Below are 19,219 nucleotides of genomic sequence, written 5' to 3'. Positions count from 1 at the left end.
ATTCCAATCACATTGTGTCGTGGGAGCGGACCCTCGACCAAATCTCATACGCGTGTGCTTGACCGATGGTCATGTGGCGTGCAGAGATAGGGAGCGGACCCTTCGCCTCACGCAGGATGGTGCGACTACTACCATGGGCCCACCTTAAAGTATGAATTCTACATCCATGCGTTCCATCCATTTTTCCTGATCATTTTAGGCTACTAGCCTAAAATTGAACCATATCAAAGTCTCAGGTGTACCACACTACAGGAAACAATATTGGTGATTGAATGCATATAGTTAAAAACTTTTTAAGGATACCGTAATGTTTATTTGCCATCCAACCTGTTGATAAGGTCACCTAGACCCCAATGAATGGAAAAATACAAGGATCAGCTTGATCCAAAACTTTTGTGGCGCACAGTTTATAACGATGATTCACCACTGTATCCGGTGGTGTGGTCCACTTGAGATTTTGATCTACTTAAGGTTTCGGATCACGTCCTAAAATGAGCTGAAAAAACAGATGGATGGCGTTGATATACGGTATATTCATCAAGATGACCCCACACAGTCAGCGTAACACCCACTAATCACGTTGTTCCAAAATTTTTGTGGCCCCAAGATGTTTTTAATGGTGCACATTTAATTATCACTATTTCTTGTGGTGTGGTCCACCTGATATTTGGATCTGCCTCACTTTGGGGCTCATGTCATAAAATGATCTAGAAAAGTGGATGGATGGCGTGGATAAAACACATACATGATGGTGGGCTCCACAAAGCACACGTAGCGACCCGCTACTGGCAACGTCAGCAGGCAATCCGCGTACTATTACCCCGACCAATTGATCCAAGCCCTCCAATCAGTGGTGTGCCAGGTGACAGCTCACAACTAAATGAAAATACAGTCGGCATTCACATTCATCTGGCATCAGATCATCAATCCAACGGTGAGGATCTTCGTATGGTTGAAGTTGCTGTCACCCATGTGCAACAAGGCCCAACCCATGAACCATACTGATCACCCATCACTGTTTAAATGCAATTAGGGTGGGCCACCAGATGTGGTGGTCAGACGGCAACCTTCAGCTAACCGGTTTCCCCAACACTGATAAGCGGATAAATAATGGAAGGGCGGCAACGGCCTGCAACAGTTGCGGGACCCACCAACTTCAAAACCATCGATCCAAACCCTTGGTTTTACCGTTATACATATTAGGCAACTCCAATAAGAAGAGAGACGAAAAATGTTCTCTTCCCAACAATGACTCTCTTCTCCAAATTCCTCTCTTTTCTACTCTTTCTAATCACCGCCCATTTCTCGTTCTCACATGCTGATACAAATTCCACCCTCTTGAGCTGCTCCACCAAATGTGGGTCCGTTGAGATCACCTACCCGTTCGGAATCGGCCATGGCTGTTATCTCCCTGGCTTCGAAGTCATCTGCAACCAAAGCATTCCATTCTTATCCCAATCCAACAATATCCAACTACTTGAGATCTTGGAAGGTCATGTACGTATCAATTCAAGCATATACATTGCCAAGTTCTGTACATACATTAACATGGGGGATGCAGAATACGTGTCTATCGAACTAGGTGAAGAAAGCCCGTTTACGGTCTCAGTCACCTCTAACACATTCTTCGCCATCGGATGCAATGTGGCCGGAATCATGACTGACAACAAGACGACACTTACCGAATGCGTCTCTCAGTGCTTCCCGGAGGAACCCATCGACAACGGTTCTTGCACTGGGAAAGGATGTTGCCAAACTTCCATTCCGTCAGTTAAAGAACGCCTCATGATCTATGTTGGCGTGGCATTTCCTCAAGGGTATTCTAAGGGGAGCGGGATTAGTTCCAGGCGATGTATTTACGGATTCATTGTCGAAGATGGGACCTTCAGTTTCAAGGAATCGGATCTTAATGAGTTCAATGCGACGGCGGATATGGCGATGAAGCTTGACTGGGCCATAGGTGAAATGGGCTGTGATGAGGTAGCAAAAAAGAAAAAGGATGTGTATGCTTGTGGAGAGAGAAGCATCTGTGTTGACTCCAATAGAGGGTCTGGATATCTATGCCAATGTCCTGATGGCTTCAGTGGGAACCCTTATCTCAACGGCTCTCAAGGATGCCAAGGTGAATCAAACCTCTCAAACTTCATACATGCATGCATGAACGAGATTCATGAAGATAGGTATGCTAACATAAATAAATAAATAAATAAATAAAATCAAACCTCTCAGTCTGTATACTTTCGTCCTGAAATTGGGTATAGGCTCAGGTCCATCCATCGGCTCAGTATTCAAGTTCCAGGTCCTTTACCCATGGATGGAAAATCTGTCAAAAGAAAGATTGTGGCCCGGCCCATTTTTTAATTTTTTTTCAGGTCCACACCAAGTGTAATATGAGGACCTGACATGGATGTGTGGCCCATTTTTTGTGGTTTTAGAGTGCTGATCTGATGGGATATGACTTGGATGGGGGAACCCAGGGAACAATTCTAAACCTTGAATTGGTTGCCCGCAAGTGGACGGTCAAGAAGAAAATGGAGCAGCTTTCAGCATTCAATGAAAAAAGACCAAAGCTTGGAGGTCTATGGACCTTCTAATCCGGAATATTTGTGGGTGGTGGTCCATTCATTTCACCACCCATCAGATCACAAAACATGGGTCCATCCGCGCACACATAGCTTTCTAATCGTATGTATGTATATTTTACCCAAAAGGTTTCTCATATACACTGAATATTGGTGACAGACATCAACGAGTGCTTGAATTCATCACGTTGCGTGCCCGGAGCTGTCTGTGTGAACAAAGTTCCTGGTTACAAATGCAAGTGTCCGAAAGGGAGCTCGGGGGATGGTTTCATCGATGGAAGTGGATGCACAAAGAGCTTCCCCGTCATCAGAGTCGTCTTAGGTGAGTGTGAGAATTCTTTCTCATTTATTTTCCATCATAAAGGTGGGCCTGAGCCTGGCCTTGACTGCAGATGTTCTTAAACAAATGTCCTTTCCTGGCTGTTCATTGGTTGGGCTTGAAACTTAGACCTTGGCCCAATCCATTGCCGAACAAGTCAAGCCCAGAAGGACAATGGGATATATAGCCCAGTCCACTGCCGGCCCAAAGTGGAGATTTGGTTTCCCTCTAGTGAACCATCTTGTAATGTGGCAAATGGGCCAGCCTTGGATGAGAAAAATCAAGCCTCTAATTCGATCTTGATTTATGTCAACTCACCATTTTAGTAGGCATGGCTGTGCATCTGAACCATCCTTATGTTGGGACCTTCCATTGAAGTCCATGAATTGGATGGATGGCTACTGTTGATCAGTGTCGTTCTTCTACCTTGTGCCAGCCATGATGAAGCCCGCAAGATGGGCCATCGAGAATGGACGATTATGTAGTGATGTGTGGCAGTTAGTTGAAAAGAATCAAGATTGGTCTGCTACATCGACAAAGAAGCATACTCTCTAGCTGGCTAACCAGCATATTCATTTCATTAACTCTGCAGGTGTTGGTTTAAGCATCTTGATTTTCCTCGTGGGTGGTTCATGGCTGTACTGGGCACTAAAGAAAAGAAGACTCATCAATCTCAGAGAGAAATTCTTCCGAGAAAATGGCGGACTCTTATTACAATCTCAAATATCTTCTCGCGATGGTAGCAGAAAGGAGTCTACCAGGATCTTCACTTCAGAAGAGCTTGACAAGGCAACAAACAACTATGATGACAGCCGGATCCTTGGCAAGGGAGGACATGGCACCGTCTATAAGGGAATTCTGGAAGATGGTAGAGTAGTTGCCATTAAGAAATCCAAATTAGTCGATAAAAGGCAAATCCAACAATTCATAAATGAAGTAGTTATCTTGACTCAAATCAACCACCGAAATGTCGTGAAGCTCTTGGGCTGTTGTTTAGAGACTCAAGTTCCATTGCTGGTCTACGAGTATGTCTCCAATGGCACCTTACATTGCCACATCCATGCTAATGATATCTACGCCAGACGAATCTCATGGGAGGATCGCTTAAGGATCGCTACTGAAATTGCAGAAGCTCTGGCCTACTTACACTCTTCTGCTTCGATTCCCATCTTCCATAGAGATGTGAAGTCTTCCAACATACTGTTGGATGAGAAGTACACTGCCAAAGTGTGCGATTTCGGAATTTCAAGGCTTGTTGAGTTGGATCAAAATGAGATAACTACATTGGTGCAGGGGACATTGGGGTACTTGGATCCAGAATACTTCCAGACGAGCCAACTAACTGCAAAGAGCGATGTCTATAGCTTTGGGGTGGTTCTAGTCGAGCTTCTGACGGGACAAAAGCCCGTCTCATTTGAAAGATCGGAAGAGGGTACTAATCTCGCAATGTATTTTCTTTCCTCAATGAGAACTAGAAAATTAGCTGATATTTTAGAAGTTGAAATACTTAGGGAGGAGAGGATGGATGAAGTTAAGGCGGTTGCAGAACTTGCAATGAAATGCTTGCAATTGAAGGGCGAGAGAAGGCCGATGATGAAGGAAGTGGTTCAAGAACTTTCATCACTCAAAGATTTCCATCCACATACACAGGAAGATACGATGTGGTCGATTGATTACAATGAATCCAACGGAGATTGGGATACTGATAGTGAAGTTTTTCCATCGGAAATGGGACGGTGATTAGATACTCGGTATCGCTGTTGATGCCATTGTCTAACATGTGAAATTATCATATTTTGTTAGTTCAAAATTCGAACTTATCATTCATTTGAAAATTTTGTAGAAATGTAATTCCAAGATAACTATAAAATTTGGTGGTTCTTGCTTAATATGAGTCTAGATCATCAGCAATGTTTGTAGAATAAGCATTGTTGGAGGGGCACAGTGCAGTGTATGTAGGGAGCATCGAATCCGACCATAAAAAAAATCGGATCCCCAAAAATCAAACCAATCCAACCATTGTGTAGGACTTTGGGTGGTTATCCATTGTGTTTTATTGTGAAGTCTATCCAATGATTATATCCACATGATTTTTTTTTTTTTTTTTTTTTAATCCTGCAAATCTCACCATCATGCTGGGGATACATTGGTTGGATTGCATAAAAGCAATACAATGGACAGACAACCAAAAACATTTGAATCGCATGGTGGCTCGGGTGATAGTTGGATCGGCCTCATACTTTAGGTGTCTTATGGTGGGGCAACCCTTTTAAAAAGGATTGGACATAACACGCAAGAGTCGTAGAAAGAATTTCTATCATGTGACTCTAATTTGACTCTCGTAGGGAATATTTATACTCGTGTATAAAAATATTCAAAACACCCTATTCGAATGAGTGGATTTCAGATCCACTCAAATCCACTCCATTCATCAGGTTTTATATTCGATTCTAGATCTGGAGAAAAATGTAAGACAGATCCACAAGTCAGGTGGGCCACACCACAGTGAACAATGGGGATGGATGCCAACCCTAGTTTTGTGTGGGGCCACCATGGTACATATCTTTCATCAAACCTTTAATCTGGTATAACTTTTGATGCAAATACCAGGCGGGCCACACCATATGAACTTGGAAGTTTTAGGAGCAAATTTATATTGATTCCATTGGTGTGGCCCATCAGGGGTTTTTATTTATTTATTTATTTATTATATTTTTTAATTTTTAAATTATCAGGCTGATATCTCGTATGTATGGTAAAAATAATGGTTGTGGTCTGATGGACAGTGTGAATTTTACATGTTGTTAAAACATGGTGGGCCTCATAAATCTTGGGTGTTTTGCACTGCTGTTGTTGAGGATTCTAGTCTACTCAGCCCCATCTAGAGTAATTGTATGAGATATGGACGGCTCTGATGGAGACACTACCCGCCGCTTGTGGCATAGGGAGATGAACGTGTAACTTGTTGCAGCTCCATGGCATCATCTGTCCGTCAATAGAGAATAACATTCAGACATTAAATGGGGAAAATTTTCAATTTAAATGAGAAAATCCCTCGATCGAGGAAATCTCTTTGGATGGCAACAACACTAGTACGACCAAAAAAAATTTATGTACGTACTCGTTACAGCTCCACCGAGTCATCTGCCCATAAATAAAGTGTGACAGTAAAAACATTAAATGAGAAAATCCCTTCAATTGGCAAAATCTGTACATTCTATTTATATCCTACCGTCTGAGAAGATTTTTTGACTACATAAATACCTTTATACTAGTCGGCAGAGTTTGATGGATGATATGGATGCAGTTGAAAATTACTAAGAACTGCATACCTCGCGCAAAAACTAAACCGTCCAAATAATTGCTAGCAATCGGTGGGTGTCATAAATTAAAAAAATACTTCTATGGGTTTGACTGAGTATTAGATTGTTGGGCATTTGTTGGATGGTTAAAAATGAAAAATATCAGATAAACTTATTAAAAAAAAAAAAATATTCACAAAGCAGCGGTTAGCATTGTTCAACCAATTTGGATTTTGGAGTGTGACTTATACATCTACAGGTGCTTCCACAATTTACTCAGTGAAATTATAATTATTATATGGCGTTTAAATAATTTTTAAGTGCCTGTGCATCAAGCGTCATACACAACCAGAGTACGAGGTAATTAACTTGGGTTTTAAATAACCATAGCTTGGCACACCCAAAGACTCCATTTCGCAGCTTCTCTCATTCCATTCACAAGGAAATGGGACCCAACTCCGTATTCCTATCTTTGTTTCTTCTCTCTCTAACTTTCACGATCCTTCTTCCACTGTACTCGTCATCCTCTCTACCGACCCAAAACTCAACGGATTTGATTAGTAAAACTTGCAATCAAACGGGTGACTACTACTTCAATCAAACGGCCGCCTACGACTTCTGTGTCGCTTCTCTCGAATCAGATCCCCGCAGCTCGAGTGGAGATGTCAGTGTCTTCGTGGAGATCTTGATAGAGCTAGCCTCATCCAACGTTTCCCATACGTATCCATACATATATCAGCTTTATAATGAGACGAGCGAGTTTGTGATGAAGGATCGGCTTTCAGTCTGTTTAAAAATGTACGAGTCAATGGGCAGAGAACTTAAAGAAGCGCACTACTCTCTCTCCATAAAGAATTACGGAGGTGTGATTGATAACATGGGGTATGCACTTGACGATACTGTCACTTGTGCTGAAGGTTTCTACGAGCCGCCTGTCCGTAAATCGCCATTTTCTCAACAGACCTCAGTTTTGGAACACCTATGTAGGATCACTTTGGCTATCGACAATATCCTCGTCAAAGGATCTTTCTAGTTTTTTTTTTTTTTTTCCCTAAGCGTTCCCTTTTCCTTCCTACAAAAAGATCCTATATGCTCGTAGTCCTCTCCATGGAGTACTGATTCATATCAAAACATGAAGAATTGGAAAAATTGGCATTTGGATTGGAGAAGAGTGGAATATAAATAAGTATTTCCATGTGAATGAAAATAAAAATGACTGCTTGATTTGTCAGGCCGGTTTTTATGAGAATAAAAGCCTATTTTACAACGAAATGGCTTGTTTGACCACACGGGCGTGGATGGAAGACTTCATGTGTATGAGATCCACCTAGAGGTGGGCATTTTTGACCCGATCCGGTTGATCTGACCCGATCAAACCCGATCCGACCCGTTCCGAACTGAACCGACGGCCTGGATCGGTGAGGATCGGGTAGGATCATTTAGATCTGACTACTTGTCAGATTGAGATCGGGTAATGGTCAATCTGGACCGTTCCAATCCGAAAACCCGATCCGAATGGATCCGGACCGATCCGATACGGCCAGATCCGGAGTGAAAATCAATATTTTTACTTTTTCCTATGGTGTGGTCCACTTGAGCTTTGGATATTCATCAATTTTGGGTTCAACAGCTAAAATAATCTGAAAAAATGAATAAACGGCGTGGATACACCACATGCATTCATGGTGGGCCCCAACAGAGTTCACTCACCTGCTAGTATGAGTTACTTGCACAGCACGTCTGTATTACATGCTTTGCACGTTAACACGGTAGGCTGCGAGAGTATTTATTAAAGTGACTTAACCAAGTTCCTTAGGCCCCACCATGATGTATGTTTTGTATTCGACCTTTTATCCATTTGGAGAGATCATTTCAGGGCAATATCCAAAGAATGAATTAAATCCAAGGCTTCAGTGGACCCCAGCATAAAAAGCTCTATGGACAATGACGCCCACTATTAAAAACTTTTAAGGGCTACAAAAGTTTTAGATCAACCTGATATTTGTGTTTTCCCTTATTTCTGTATTTTTTAACTTTTGAATAGGTTGGATTTCAAATAAACATTACGGTGGGCCTTAGGATAGTTTCAATGGTGGGAATCACTCTCCCCACTTTTTTCTGTGATGTGGTCCACTACAGATTTTTATCTACATCATTATTTGGCTCATGCCCTAAAATGATATCTCAAAATTGATGGACGGTGTGGATATAACACATACAGCGTAGTGGGGCCCACAAAACTTGGTGGCGTTACTTCAGTAGCCTGCCTGATGGGACAACACAGGCAGCAGGCGCCTGGCAGGCGGCATGTAAGGGCACATACGTGTCGTGCAAATGCTATGGGAGATGCGCCTCGATCTCCGAGTTGTACGAACGGCTCAAATGAGATCATGTGGGGCCCACCTTGATGTATATATGTTATCTAAGCCGTTCATCCATTTTGACATATCGTTTTAAGCGTTGAACAAAAAATTACGATACATTGAAAACTGAAATGGACCACACCATATCAAATGATCCGAATAGTGCCCAACCCGATCCAACTCGGATTGGGTCAAGTCAATGTGGCATCGGATCTGTCTGAGTCAGGTGACCTGGACTCGGTCTCGGATCGGATCGATTTCGGGTCAGTCTATTAGAATTTCGGATCTGACTGGGTTGGGCCCAATCCGGTCCGACCCGGACCGATGCCTAGCTCTAGATCCACCCCATCCGTCAGGTGGGCCACCCTGTGTTTTGACCAGGTCCAACATTCAGGCCGATTCAAAACTCGGGTAGGCTTCACCATAGGGAAAGTTGAATATATCCTACGGATAAAGACTATCCATCCATTAAAATCGTCCAAATATTGCGTATGGGATTCACTATCGTGTCTATATGCAATGCAATTCACTGGCATGGCATGCAACACTAACGATGAGCGGATTATCCAAAAGACATTCAAAGATTCACGTGGACCACACTTTGGCGTAATTTGACACTGTTTCCAGTGGCATGACCCATTTAAGTCTTAGATAAGAGTTGTAGGACCCATATTGGTTAGATGTGGTGTATATGTGACGGATCTAATGCACATTCTCACTCAATATGATGGTGCTTGGTTAGCTGTGGCCTTTTAGGTAAGTCCTTTGTGTCAGTACCACCGGTCAATTTAATGCAGTCCATTCTACAGTGTTTATATTAGGAAAATTGAAAATATTAGAAAAGATTATATTCCTCTTTTATATATAAGGAATTTTTCTCTCTCTATATATATTTTCATTTTTATTAAATTTGATTATGGATTAATTGACTGTAATCTCTATAATTGGGACTTTCAAAGTACCATACTCAATAAAATATAAAGAAAAATTCTAATCAATGAGTAGTCTTTAAAAATAAAATAAAAATGATGCTATCTAGTAGTCATGAATTACAATCTTATGGACACGTGCTATCTATTTTCATAAAAAATTATGCCAAAAGATGGAACAGGTACATATTAGTCATGGTAGTTGATGTTTACATTGTTATTCAGTTAGAAGTTACGAAATCTTACTTTGCATGCAGTTTGGAAGCTTGTTGCCTTTTCTTTTCTTTCCATTTATTTCAGGTCCGACAAACCTCTAATGTTATTTGTTGAGGTCAAAATTCGGACCACCCTCCACTCAATGCGGCGGACCTTGGACGAACCCTAGTCTTGCACAAAAGGGTGAGCAAGGAGACCCTGTCTAAGTCAGGGGACCCTCCGATGCCTAAGCCAGGCTAGGGAATCTGGGTCTAAGTCGTATGTAGAGAGAGGGTGCGAGATCTTGCATACCTGTGGTAATAGGATCCCCTGGTATTTATACTCGTGGGTAGAGAGGATCACATTCGTTAATGTCGGCACGATTTATTCAATCACGTAGATACTGTAATCGTGAAGATATTATCCATTATCTTTGGGTCGTGTGGCGTATCATATCTTAAGGGCGCGTATTCTTGGACGAGATCTTCGGTCACGTCGGCATTTAAGTTAGTCTCCAGGCTCGGCACACGGAGTGTCCTCACCCGGGCTCGGCCTCTACTTATCCAGACTTGAGGCCGAGTACTAGTATTCAGAGTGTCAGCCCAGGCTTGACTTCATCTTGTCTAAGCCTGAGACTGAGTAGTCAGAGTTTACTGTCGGAACACGCGGGGTCGGAGTTCATGGGATGTTGTCCTTAGACGGGGACAAGGATGAGGACGAGAGCTCGCCTCGGCTTGCTAATAGTCGTAACTCAAAGGTCGGCTCACAGATATTCTTCTTTCGAGGCTTTAATAACTGACTCAAGTAGCTCAGCCTGACCCTGATTATCCTTGTTCAGATTTTCCTATAAAAGAACCCCTCTACTCTTTAGGTTCAAGCCTAGATCTGGAGAGTAAATACTCAGAAAAATGAAACGACGTCTCCCTTCCCTAGCTCATGATGGCGACTAGAGTGATCGGGGCGTTTTCTATGCGATTTGTACACCTCCAATTCCGCATGCGACGCAACGACCGCATCTCTTCGATTTATCCTCTCAGTAAAGGACACGTGGCGATGATTCACCACAAGTTGAGAATCACATCGCACTTCAAGGGATTGAACCCCCGGACTTGTAGCCAGCCTGAGTCTTACCAACAGAGCCTCATATTCTGCTTCGTTATTGGAGGCTCTAAAACTGAGCCTGATGGCATATTGGATAGTTGTAGGGTCGGGCGCGACCGGGATGATTCCCGCCCCAGCTCGCTTGGCATTTGAAGACCTGTCGACATAAAGGACCCACCTCCGCTCCGACTCTAGATTTTTGGCAAGCGATGGAACTGGTGGGGTCACCGAGGCTGCTTCTACTTTGATATCGTCAGTCGAGATAGTGAATTCGGCTATGAAGTCAGCCACAGCTTAACCCTTGATCGCAATCCTTGGACGGTATTGGATGTCAAACTTCCAAGTTCTATTGCCCATTTTGTAAGCTATCCAGAGACATCTAGTTTCTGAAGGACCTGCCTGAGGGGGGAGTCGGTTAGGACGACGATGGTGTATGCCTGGAAGTACGGACGAAGCCTCCGTGCTGAAAAAACTAAGCTGAGCACCAACTTTTTGATGCTCGGGTGTCTGGTCTAGGCGGGCACCATTACTTTGCTCGTGTAGTAAACAGGATACTGTTTATTTCCTACCTCCCTGATGAGTGCAAAGCTGATGGCCGAGGCCGAGACCGAGACCTCCAGGTATATTAGTAAGGGCTCACCCTCTTCTGGTTTCGACAGCAAGGGAGGCGAACCCAGGTGTTGCTTCAGCTCCTGAAATGCATGTCCGCATTTAGAGGTCCACTCAACCTTCTTGTGACCTTTCAGTTGCTGGAAGAAGGGGAGACACCTATCGGTAGCTCTGAAGATAAACCGTCCGAGCGCTGCCACTCTGCCAGTTAGGCATTGGATTTCCTTCGTTGTTCGGGGGAGCTCATGTTGAGCAACCCTTTTATCTTCTCAGGATTCACCTCGGTGCCTCTTTGGCTGACTTAAAACCGAAAGAACTTGACAGAACCGACTCCAAAGACACATTTGGCTGGGTTCAGCTTCATGTGATACTTTCGAAGGATTGAAAACATCACTCCGAAGTCAGTGAGGTGGTCGGACGCTCTGACGCTCTTGACGAGCATGTCACCGACGTAAACTTCCATTATTTGTCCGATCTGTTTGGCAAACATCTAATTTACAAATTTCTGGTATGTTGCTCCAGCATTCTTCAGGCCAAAAGGCATGACCCGGTAACAGTAGAGCCCTTTATCGATGACAAAGGTAGTCTTCTACCTGTCTGGGGGATGCATAAGGATCTGATTATACCTGGAATAAGCATCTAGGAAAGAGAGGCGTTCGTGACTAGCGGTGCTGTCGACCAGTTAATCGATTCGAGGTAAGGGGAAACTATCTTTAGGGCAGGCTTTGTTCAGATCCGAGTGGTCTACACAGACCCGCCACTTCCCGCTTGCTTTCTTCACCAGGACCACGTTGGCGATCTAGTCCGGATAATGTATTTCCTTGATGAAACTGACGCTGAGGAGGTTCGAAACTTAATCGGCTATGGCTATGTATCTTTCGGCATCGAACGCTTTTCTTTTCTGTTTCACCGGTTTATGATCCATATCCATGTTCAATCTGTGGACCATGACAATGGGAGAAATGCCTGACATGTCCTCGTGCAACCACGCGAAGACGTCCTTGTGCTTTCGTAAGAAAGTTAACATTTGAGATCTCTGCTTGGAATTCAGCGAAGACCCAAGCTGAACAGTTTTGCTCGGGTCGGCTTCCTCGAGCGGGGCGGTCTCCAAGTCCTCGGGGGGATCCTCCTAGGGTCGAGGGTGTTGATGGTGAGGGCCTGCTTTGCCGACCCTTTTCTCACAGCTATTGCATAACATCTTCGAGCTTCACGCTGACCCCCTTGGAGGTATCTGACCCCTCCTTCGGTGGAAAACTTCATCATCAGATGGTATGTGGACATGACTGCCCTCATTACATTAAGGGAAGGTCGGCCCAGAATGACGTTGTGTACCAACGACGCATTAACGACAAGAAAGTCCACAAGAAGTGTGGCTTAGTACTATCCTTCGCCGACTGTCACAAGAAGAGTAATGGCTCCCTCGGAGATCACCCTATCTCCGGCAAAGCCGTGCAGGGGGTTTTCACGGGTCGGAGTTGTGACTTGTCGATACCCATTCTCTCGAATGCCTTGGTGTAAATGACGTCGACTGATCTTCCCGTGTCGACTAGGATGTGGCAGACCTTGCAGTTAGCTATGGTCATAGCCACCACAAGACGTCATCCTCTCCTCCGAACCAAAGAAGAAGGTGATACCGAGGAAGAGGAAGGTGATACCGAGGAAGAGGAAGGCTTCTTAAGCCGAGGCCGAGGTTGCCCCGGCTGTAAAACTAGCTGGAGCTGGACCTACCATAGCCCCTTCTGAGGCTATTCCAGCCATTGTTCTGACCCCTGCTCCCGAGGTTTCAGCTACTGAGGCTCTTGCCAGAATCGAGCCTATCACCATCTTGTCACCTTTTGTGGAGGAGCAAGTCCCCAAAGCTTTCCCTTTGACAGTCGCGAGTCCTTCTGGGGTAAGGAGAGAAGTATTAGGGGAGACCCTTGACATGGCTGTCTCTGCACAATCTGCAGTCCCTCCTGCTGCTGCCGAGGCCTAGCCCTTGGTCGGCCAAGGTGACGTCCTCGTCGGGTATGCAAACACACCTGAAGCGGCTGCCCAAGCTTCCGCAGCTAGTGGGGTTGGAGGAGCTTCCACACCCTCTCTATGAGTCCTACCTCCTGGGTTTCACATGGCTCAGCTTAACTCATGGGCGGCTAAGCATGCACCAGAGATGAGGATAGCCGACACGCTCTCTCGCCGTCACGTCATCTTCATGAACGATTATACGGCTGTATATTACTAGTCACCGCCAATGATGGTCGAGGTGAAAGAGAGGCTGAAGGAGAGGGAGCGGCTCGAAGCAGAGCGGGCCAAGTTTGTGGTCGAGAAGGCAGAGTAAGATACATTGCGGGTCGAGCTGGAGAAGAAGATAAAAGCTTCAGTTACGGAGCAGGAGGAGCTAAAGAAGGCTGTTGCTGAGGGTCGGGTAAGAGAACTAGCGCTTTAGGGTGAGGTCAACCAACTCCAAGCTCGCTTGGATGTGGCTGAACCCGAAGTCAGGTGTTTACGTCAGACTAACGAAGACCTGGAGTTCAGGGCCATGGAAGCCGAGTCGAGGCTCGAGGTGGCAAAAGAGAAGCTCGAGATGGTCCAACAAATGGTGGCGAACCAGTTGGTTTAGCAACGGATTGTCCTTGAGTTTGCTGCATCTGCGGACAAGGTGTCTCTATGGGCAGAGCTTGAGGCTCGAGCGGTCTTGCGGGCAGCCACGGCAGTAGCCGAATACAAGGATTCGGTTAAAAGGGCTAAGGAGCTGAATAAATTGTATTGCTTTAGATATGATACTGGCTTTGATGCTTGCTTGGTTGAGGTTAGAAGGCTTTATTCGACTCTCAACCTTGATGCCTTCACGGCAGACACTGTTGATGACGCCGAGCCTGTTGTGGCAGACGAGCCCGAGAATGCCCCTCCTGCTGTGGAAATCACCCCAGATGCTCCTGTCGTCGAAGCCACCGCTGATGCTCAGCCCCCCCACCTCGGTAGCTGGTCCCTTTACTAGGAGGGAATGATGATTATTTTTTTTCGCAATGTAAATGGATTTTTTTATATTAATGATGATTATTGGCAGATGGCTTGTTTGCGTGTGTTGATTGTCGTGATAATTCTTAGATGTTATTGTTTTAAGGACTGACCCTTTGAGGGGCGCTTAACCCCCCATGAATGGCACGCTCAGTTGCTTTTGTAGATTAGTCGTTGCGTGACAAGCTAACCCCTTTCTCAAGGAATTGGGTCGTCTTTGGGCTTTTTCCTTCCGTGTGAGGGGATTGCCATATAGATTTTCGTGGGTTTAACATCCCGACCCCTTCTTGAAGGGATCGGTCCGTTAAGTTAGCATTTGCTTGTGAGAGGTAACTTTTTTCGTTTGTAGATTGCATATGTAGGAAATGAGAAACTTTTATTAGAGGCCTCAAAAGGATAGTAGATCTGGGCAGTACATTCATTGAGGGCCTTCAATAGCCTGTAAATTCTCACTGATAGTATACCTTCAAGTGCTCGGCATTTTAGGGATGGGGGAGTGGATGTCGCTCGAGGTCTTTCAAGTAATAGGAGCCTGACTGGGTTGGTCTGATCACATGATAGGGCCCTTCCCAGTTGGGTCCGAGTGCCCCAAGCCCCGGTTCTACTGTATTTTGAAAGATGCAATGGAGGACCAAGTCCCCTGGCTGGAACCACCTTGTCTTAACCCTTGAGTTATAAAATCGTGCCACTTTGTGATGTCTAGTAGCGACTCGGAGTCGGGCAATATCTCTGCCTTCTTCGAGCAATTCAAGGCTTACTGTGATGTGCTCTACATTCTGATCTTCCTGATAGTTTCTGACCCGAGTTGTCGGGAGGTCGATCTCAATTGGGACGATCGCTTCCCAGTCGTAGGATAGCGAAAAAGGTGGTCTCCCCAGTAAATGACTGGGCCGTGGTCCGATATGCCCACAGGACAAATGAGAGCTCATTAGCTCAGTTGCCCTTTGCTTTTTCTAACTTTGTTTTCAGGTGGTGCTTGATGACCCTGTTTACAGCTTCCACCTGCACATTGGACTGTGGATGCCAAAGCGATGAATAAGCATTCGAGATGCCGAGCCCCCTGCACATGCCCCTGAACTTATCATTATCGAACTGCTTGCCGTTGTCAGAAACGATGGTGCTTGGGATTTCAAATCGACAAATGATATATTTATACAGATAAAGTCGACCACTTTCTATTTGGTTATCTTAGCCACGGGTTCAGCCTCGGCCCATTTGGTTAAGTAATCGATTGCAATAATAGTAAACTTCACTTGTCCTTTCCCTATGGGCAAAAGTCCAATGATGTCGATCCCCCACTGAGCGAATGGCCACGACCCACTCACAGGGGTCATTTCTTCCGCGGGTTGCCTCGGTATTGTTGCAAACCTCTGACATTTGTCACACCTTCGGACATAATCTTTCGAGTCCTTTCGAATGGTTGGCCAGAAGTACCCCTAGTGGAGTATCTTCAGAGCTAAGGCTCGGCCACCAGAGTGATTACCGTAGATGCCCTCGTGGATTTCCCGTATCACGTAATCCGATTCTTCGGGTCGAAGGCATCTGAGGTAGGGCTGTGAATACCCCTTCTTGTATAAGACCCCCTCTAGTATAGTATATCGGGCTACTCTGATCTTCAGGCGTCGATCCTCCAGCTTGTCCTGGGGGACCTCACCAGATATAAGGTAGTCGTATATCGGGTCCATCCAACTTGGTACGATTTTGACTGGGTTGACCACTTCTCATTCCATCTGGTCGATGCTCGGGCTCTCCATGAATTCTACAGGAATGATCTAAGGAATCTTTCCCTCCGTGGCTGAGGTTAACCTTACTAGGGCATCGACTCAAGAGTTTTCTACCCTCATAATTTAGTTGATGGTACAACTCCAAAACCTCTCGATCAATTTTCGGGCTTCAGCCAAATAAGCTACCATCCTTGTTTCCTTGGCTTCGTATTCGGTGGAGATATGATTCACCACAAGTTGAGAATCACATCGCACTTCAAGGGATTGAACCCCCGGACTTGTAGCCAGCCTGAGTCTTACCAACAGAGCCTCATATTCTGCTTCGTTATTGGAGGCTCTAAAACTGAGCCTGATGGCATATTGGATAGTTGTAGGGTCGGGCGCGACCGGGATGATTCCCGCCCCAGCTCGCTTGGCATTTGAAGACCTGTCGACATAAAGGACCCACCTCCGCTCCGACTCTAGATTTTTGGCAAGCGATGGAACTGGTGGGGTCACCGAGGCTGCTTCTACTTTGATATCGTCAGTCGAGATAGTGAATTCGGCTATGAAGTCAGCCACAGCTTAACCCTTGATCGCAATCCTTGGACGGTATTGGATGTCAAACTTCCAAGTTCTATTGCCCATTTTGTAAGCTATCCAGAGACATCTAGTTTCTGAAGGACCTGCCTGAGGGGGGAGTCGGTTAGGACGACGATGGTGTATGCCTGGAAGTACGGACGAAGCCTCCGTGCTGAAAAAACTAAGCTGAGCACCAACTTTTTGATGCTCGGGTGTCTGGTCTAGGCGGGCACCATTACTTTGCTCGTGTAGTAAACAGGATACTGTTTATTTCCTACCTCCCTGATGAGTGCAAAGCTGATGGCCGAGGCCGAGACCGAGACCTCCAGGTATATTAGTAAGGGCTCACCCTCTTCTGGTTTCGACAGCAAGGGAGGCGAACCCAGGTGTTGCTTCAGCTCCTGAAATGCATGTCCGCATTTAGAGGTCCACTCAACCTTCTTGTGACCTTTCAGTTGCTGGAAGAAGGGGAGACACCTATCGGTAGCTCTGAAGATAAACCGTCCGAGCGCTGCCACTCTGCCAGTTAGGCATTGGATTTCCTTCGTTGTTCGGGGGAGCTCATGTTGAGCAACCCTTTTATCTTCTCAGGATTCACCTCGATGCCTTTCTGGTTTACTTGAAACCCAAGGAACTTGCCAGAACCGACTCCAAAGACATATGTGGCTGGATTTAGCTTTATGCGATACTTCCGGAGGATCGAAAACATCACTCTGAGGTCGGCGAGGTGGTCGGATGCTCTAACGCTCCTGACGAGCATGTCATTGATGTAAACTTCTATTGTTTGTCTGATCTATTTTGCAAACATCTAATTTACAAATTTCTGGTATGTTGCCCCAACGTTCTTCAAGCCAAAAGGCATGACCTGGTAACAGTAGAGCCCTTTGTCGGTGACAAAGGTAGTCTTCTGCTTGTTTGAGAGATGCATCGGGATCTGATTATACCCATAATAGGCGTCCAGGAAGGAGAGGCGTTCGTGACTAGCCGTGTTGTCGACTAGTTGATCGATTCGAGGTAAGGGGAAACTATCTTTAGGGCAGGCTTTGTTCAGATTAGATAGTTGACATAGACCCGATACTTCCCGCTTGCTTTCTTCACCATGACCAAGTTGGCGATCTAGTCCGGATAATATATTTCCTCAATGAAGCCGACGCTGAGGAGGTTGGAAACTTCATCGGCTATGGTTATGTATCTTTCGGCATCGAACGCTCTTCTCTTCTGTTTCACCGGTTTATGATCCGTGTCCACGTTCAACCTGTGGACCATGACATCAGGAGAAATGCCCGACATATCCCCGTGTGACCACATGAAGACGTCCTTGTGCTGTTGTAGGAAAGTTAGCATTTGAGATCTCGACTCGAAATTCAGTGAAGATCCGAGCTGAACAGTTTTGCTCGGGTCTGCTTCCTCGAGTGGGACGGTCTCCAAGTCCTTGGGGTATCCTCTGTAGGGTCGAGGGTGTTGAGGATGAGGGTCTGCTTTATCGACCCTTTTCTCACAGCTATCGTATAACATCTCCGGGCTTCATGCTGATCCCCTCTGAGGTATTCGACCCCTCCTTCGACGGAGAACTTCATCATCAGATGGTATGTGGACATGACTGCCCTCATTACATTAAGGGAAGGTCGGCCCAGAATGACGTTGTGTACCAACGACGCATTAACGACAAGAAAGTCCACAAGAAGTGTGGCTTAGTGCTATCCTTCGCCGACTGTCACAAGAAGAGTAATGGCTCCCTCGGAGATCACCCTATCTCCGGCAAAGCCGTGCAGGGGGTTTTCACGGGTCGGAGTTGTGACTTGTCGATACCCATTCTCTCGAATGCCTTGGTGTAAATGACGTCGACTGATCTTCCCGTGTCGACTAGGATGTGGCAGACCTTGCAGTTAGCTATGGTCATAGCCACCACAAGAGCATCGTCGTTCGGATGATGGATTCCGCGCGCATCATCTTCTGTGAAAGTCAAGCTGCAGGGGCTGAGATGGAGATCTTTCCTTGGCCTTTCGGTTAAATGGATGTAGTGCTCGGGGTCTAAACTCCGAGAGTGGCTTTGCGAGCCCTGTTCGAATCGCCTCCACCAGATAAACCACCATAGATGGTTCGGATTTCAGCAGGTTCTTCTGCAGTTTTGCTCGGCCATTTTTCTTTCCGTGCAGACTTCTCCTCCTTAGAGTATCGACACAAGTGACCCTTGTAGATAAGGGTCTCGATTTCATCTTCGAGGTCCATACAGTTGCTCGTGTTGTGGCCATGATCATGGTGGAACCGACAGTACTTGCGCTTATCCCGATTCTCAGCGTCAGTCTTCATGCAGTTAGGCCAATTCAGGAGTCTCTGACCCCTAATATCTAACAAGATCTGCTCTGCGAAAGTGTTGAGGTGGGGTATACGAATGGAATTTTCCCTCGGGTCTCCAGCTTTGCCAGCGATCATGAGGGGTTCGATCGTCGGGCTTTTTGTTGGACGACTGAGGTTCTTCGTTCCTTTGCATTTTTTCTTTTGATAACGTTTCAGCAACTTGGATATTCCTGTAGGAG

At 45.6% G+C, this 19,219-nt stretch overlaps 3 protein-coding genes across 3 annotated transcripts; 2 read left to right on the top strand and 1 right to left on the bottom strand.

The window, feature by feature from the left end:
- The first annotated feature begins 1,048 nt into the window (after window positions 1–1,048).
- Window positions 1,049–4,790, top strand: LOC131222316 (wall-associated receptor kinase 2-like). The gene is made up of 3 exons (XM_058217339.1): window positions 1,049–2,122; window positions 2,743–2,904; window positions 3,494–4,790. The coding sequence occupies exons 1-3, from the start codon at window positions 1,249–1,251 to the stop codon at window positions 4,639–4,641; spliced, it is 2,184 nt and encodes a 727-aa protein (XP_058073322.1). The 5' UTR covers window positions 1,049–1,248; the 3' UTR covers window positions 4,642–4,790.
- Window positions 4,791–6,648: 1,858 nt separating this feature from the next.
- LOC131223948 (putative invertase inhibitor) lies at window positions 6,649–7,236 on the top strand. Its single transcript, XM_058219546.1, has one exon. It carries the CDS (start codon window positions 6,649–6,651, stop codon window positions 7,234–7,236), a length of 588 nt encoding a protein of 195 aa, XP_058075529.1.
- Window positions 7,237–18,426: 11,190 nt separating this feature from the next.
- On the bottom strand, window positions 18,427–18,992 carry LOC131223947 (uncharacterized). Its single transcript, XM_058219545.1, has 2 exons — window positions 18,755–18,992; window positions 18,427–18,635 (listed from the first exon to the last, which is right to left on the bottom strand). The coding sequence occupies exons 1-2, from the start codon at window positions 18,990–18,992 to the stop codon at window positions 18,427–18,429; spliced, it is 447 nt and encodes a 148-aa protein (XP_058075528.1).
- Window positions 18,993–19,219: the final 227 nt, after the last annotated feature.

Source organism: Magnolia sinica, chromosome 13, assembly GCF_029962835.1.
Source record: "Magnolia sinica isolate HGM2019 chromosome 13, MsV1, whole genome shotgun sequence".
Classification (NCBI taxonomy): Eukaryota; Viridiplantae; Streptophyta; class Magnoliopsida; order Magnoliales; family Magnoliaceae; genus Magnolia; species Magnolia sinica.
The sequence above is the reverse complement of the archived record's forward strand: the minus strand, read 5'-3'. Positions and strand labels throughout refer to the sequence as shown.

What these genes read in the sequence shown, in the direction of transcription:
- LOC131223947 (XM_058219545.1), bottom strand. Translation starts at nt 18,992, where the DNA reads ATGAAGACTGACGCTGAGAATCGGGATAAGCGCAAGTACTGTCGGTTC. An exon ending in TGGTGGTTTATCTGGTGGAG is followed by an intron (nt 18,636 to 18,754) that starts GCGATTCGAACA and finishes TGACTTTCACAG; the next exon opens with AAGATGATGCGCGCGGAATC.
- LOC131222316 (XM_058217339.1), top strand. Translation starts at nt 1,249, where the DNA reads ATGACTCTCTTCTCCAAATTCCTCTCTTTTCTACTCTTTCTAATCACC. An exon ending in CGGCTCTCAAGGATGCCAAG is followed by an intron (nt 2,123 to 2,742) that starts GTGAATCAAACC and finishes TATTGGTGACAG; the next exon opens with ACATCAACGAGTGCTTGAAT. An exon ending in CGTCATCAGAGTCGTCTTAG is followed by an intron (nt 2,905 to 3,493) that starts GTGAGTGTGAGA and finishes TTAACTCTGCAG; the next exon opens with GTGTTGGTTTAAGCATCTTG.
- LOC131223948 (XM_058219546.1), top strand. Translation starts at nt 6,649, where the DNA reads ATGGGACCCAACTCCGTATTCCTATCTTTGTTTCTTCTCTCTCTAACT.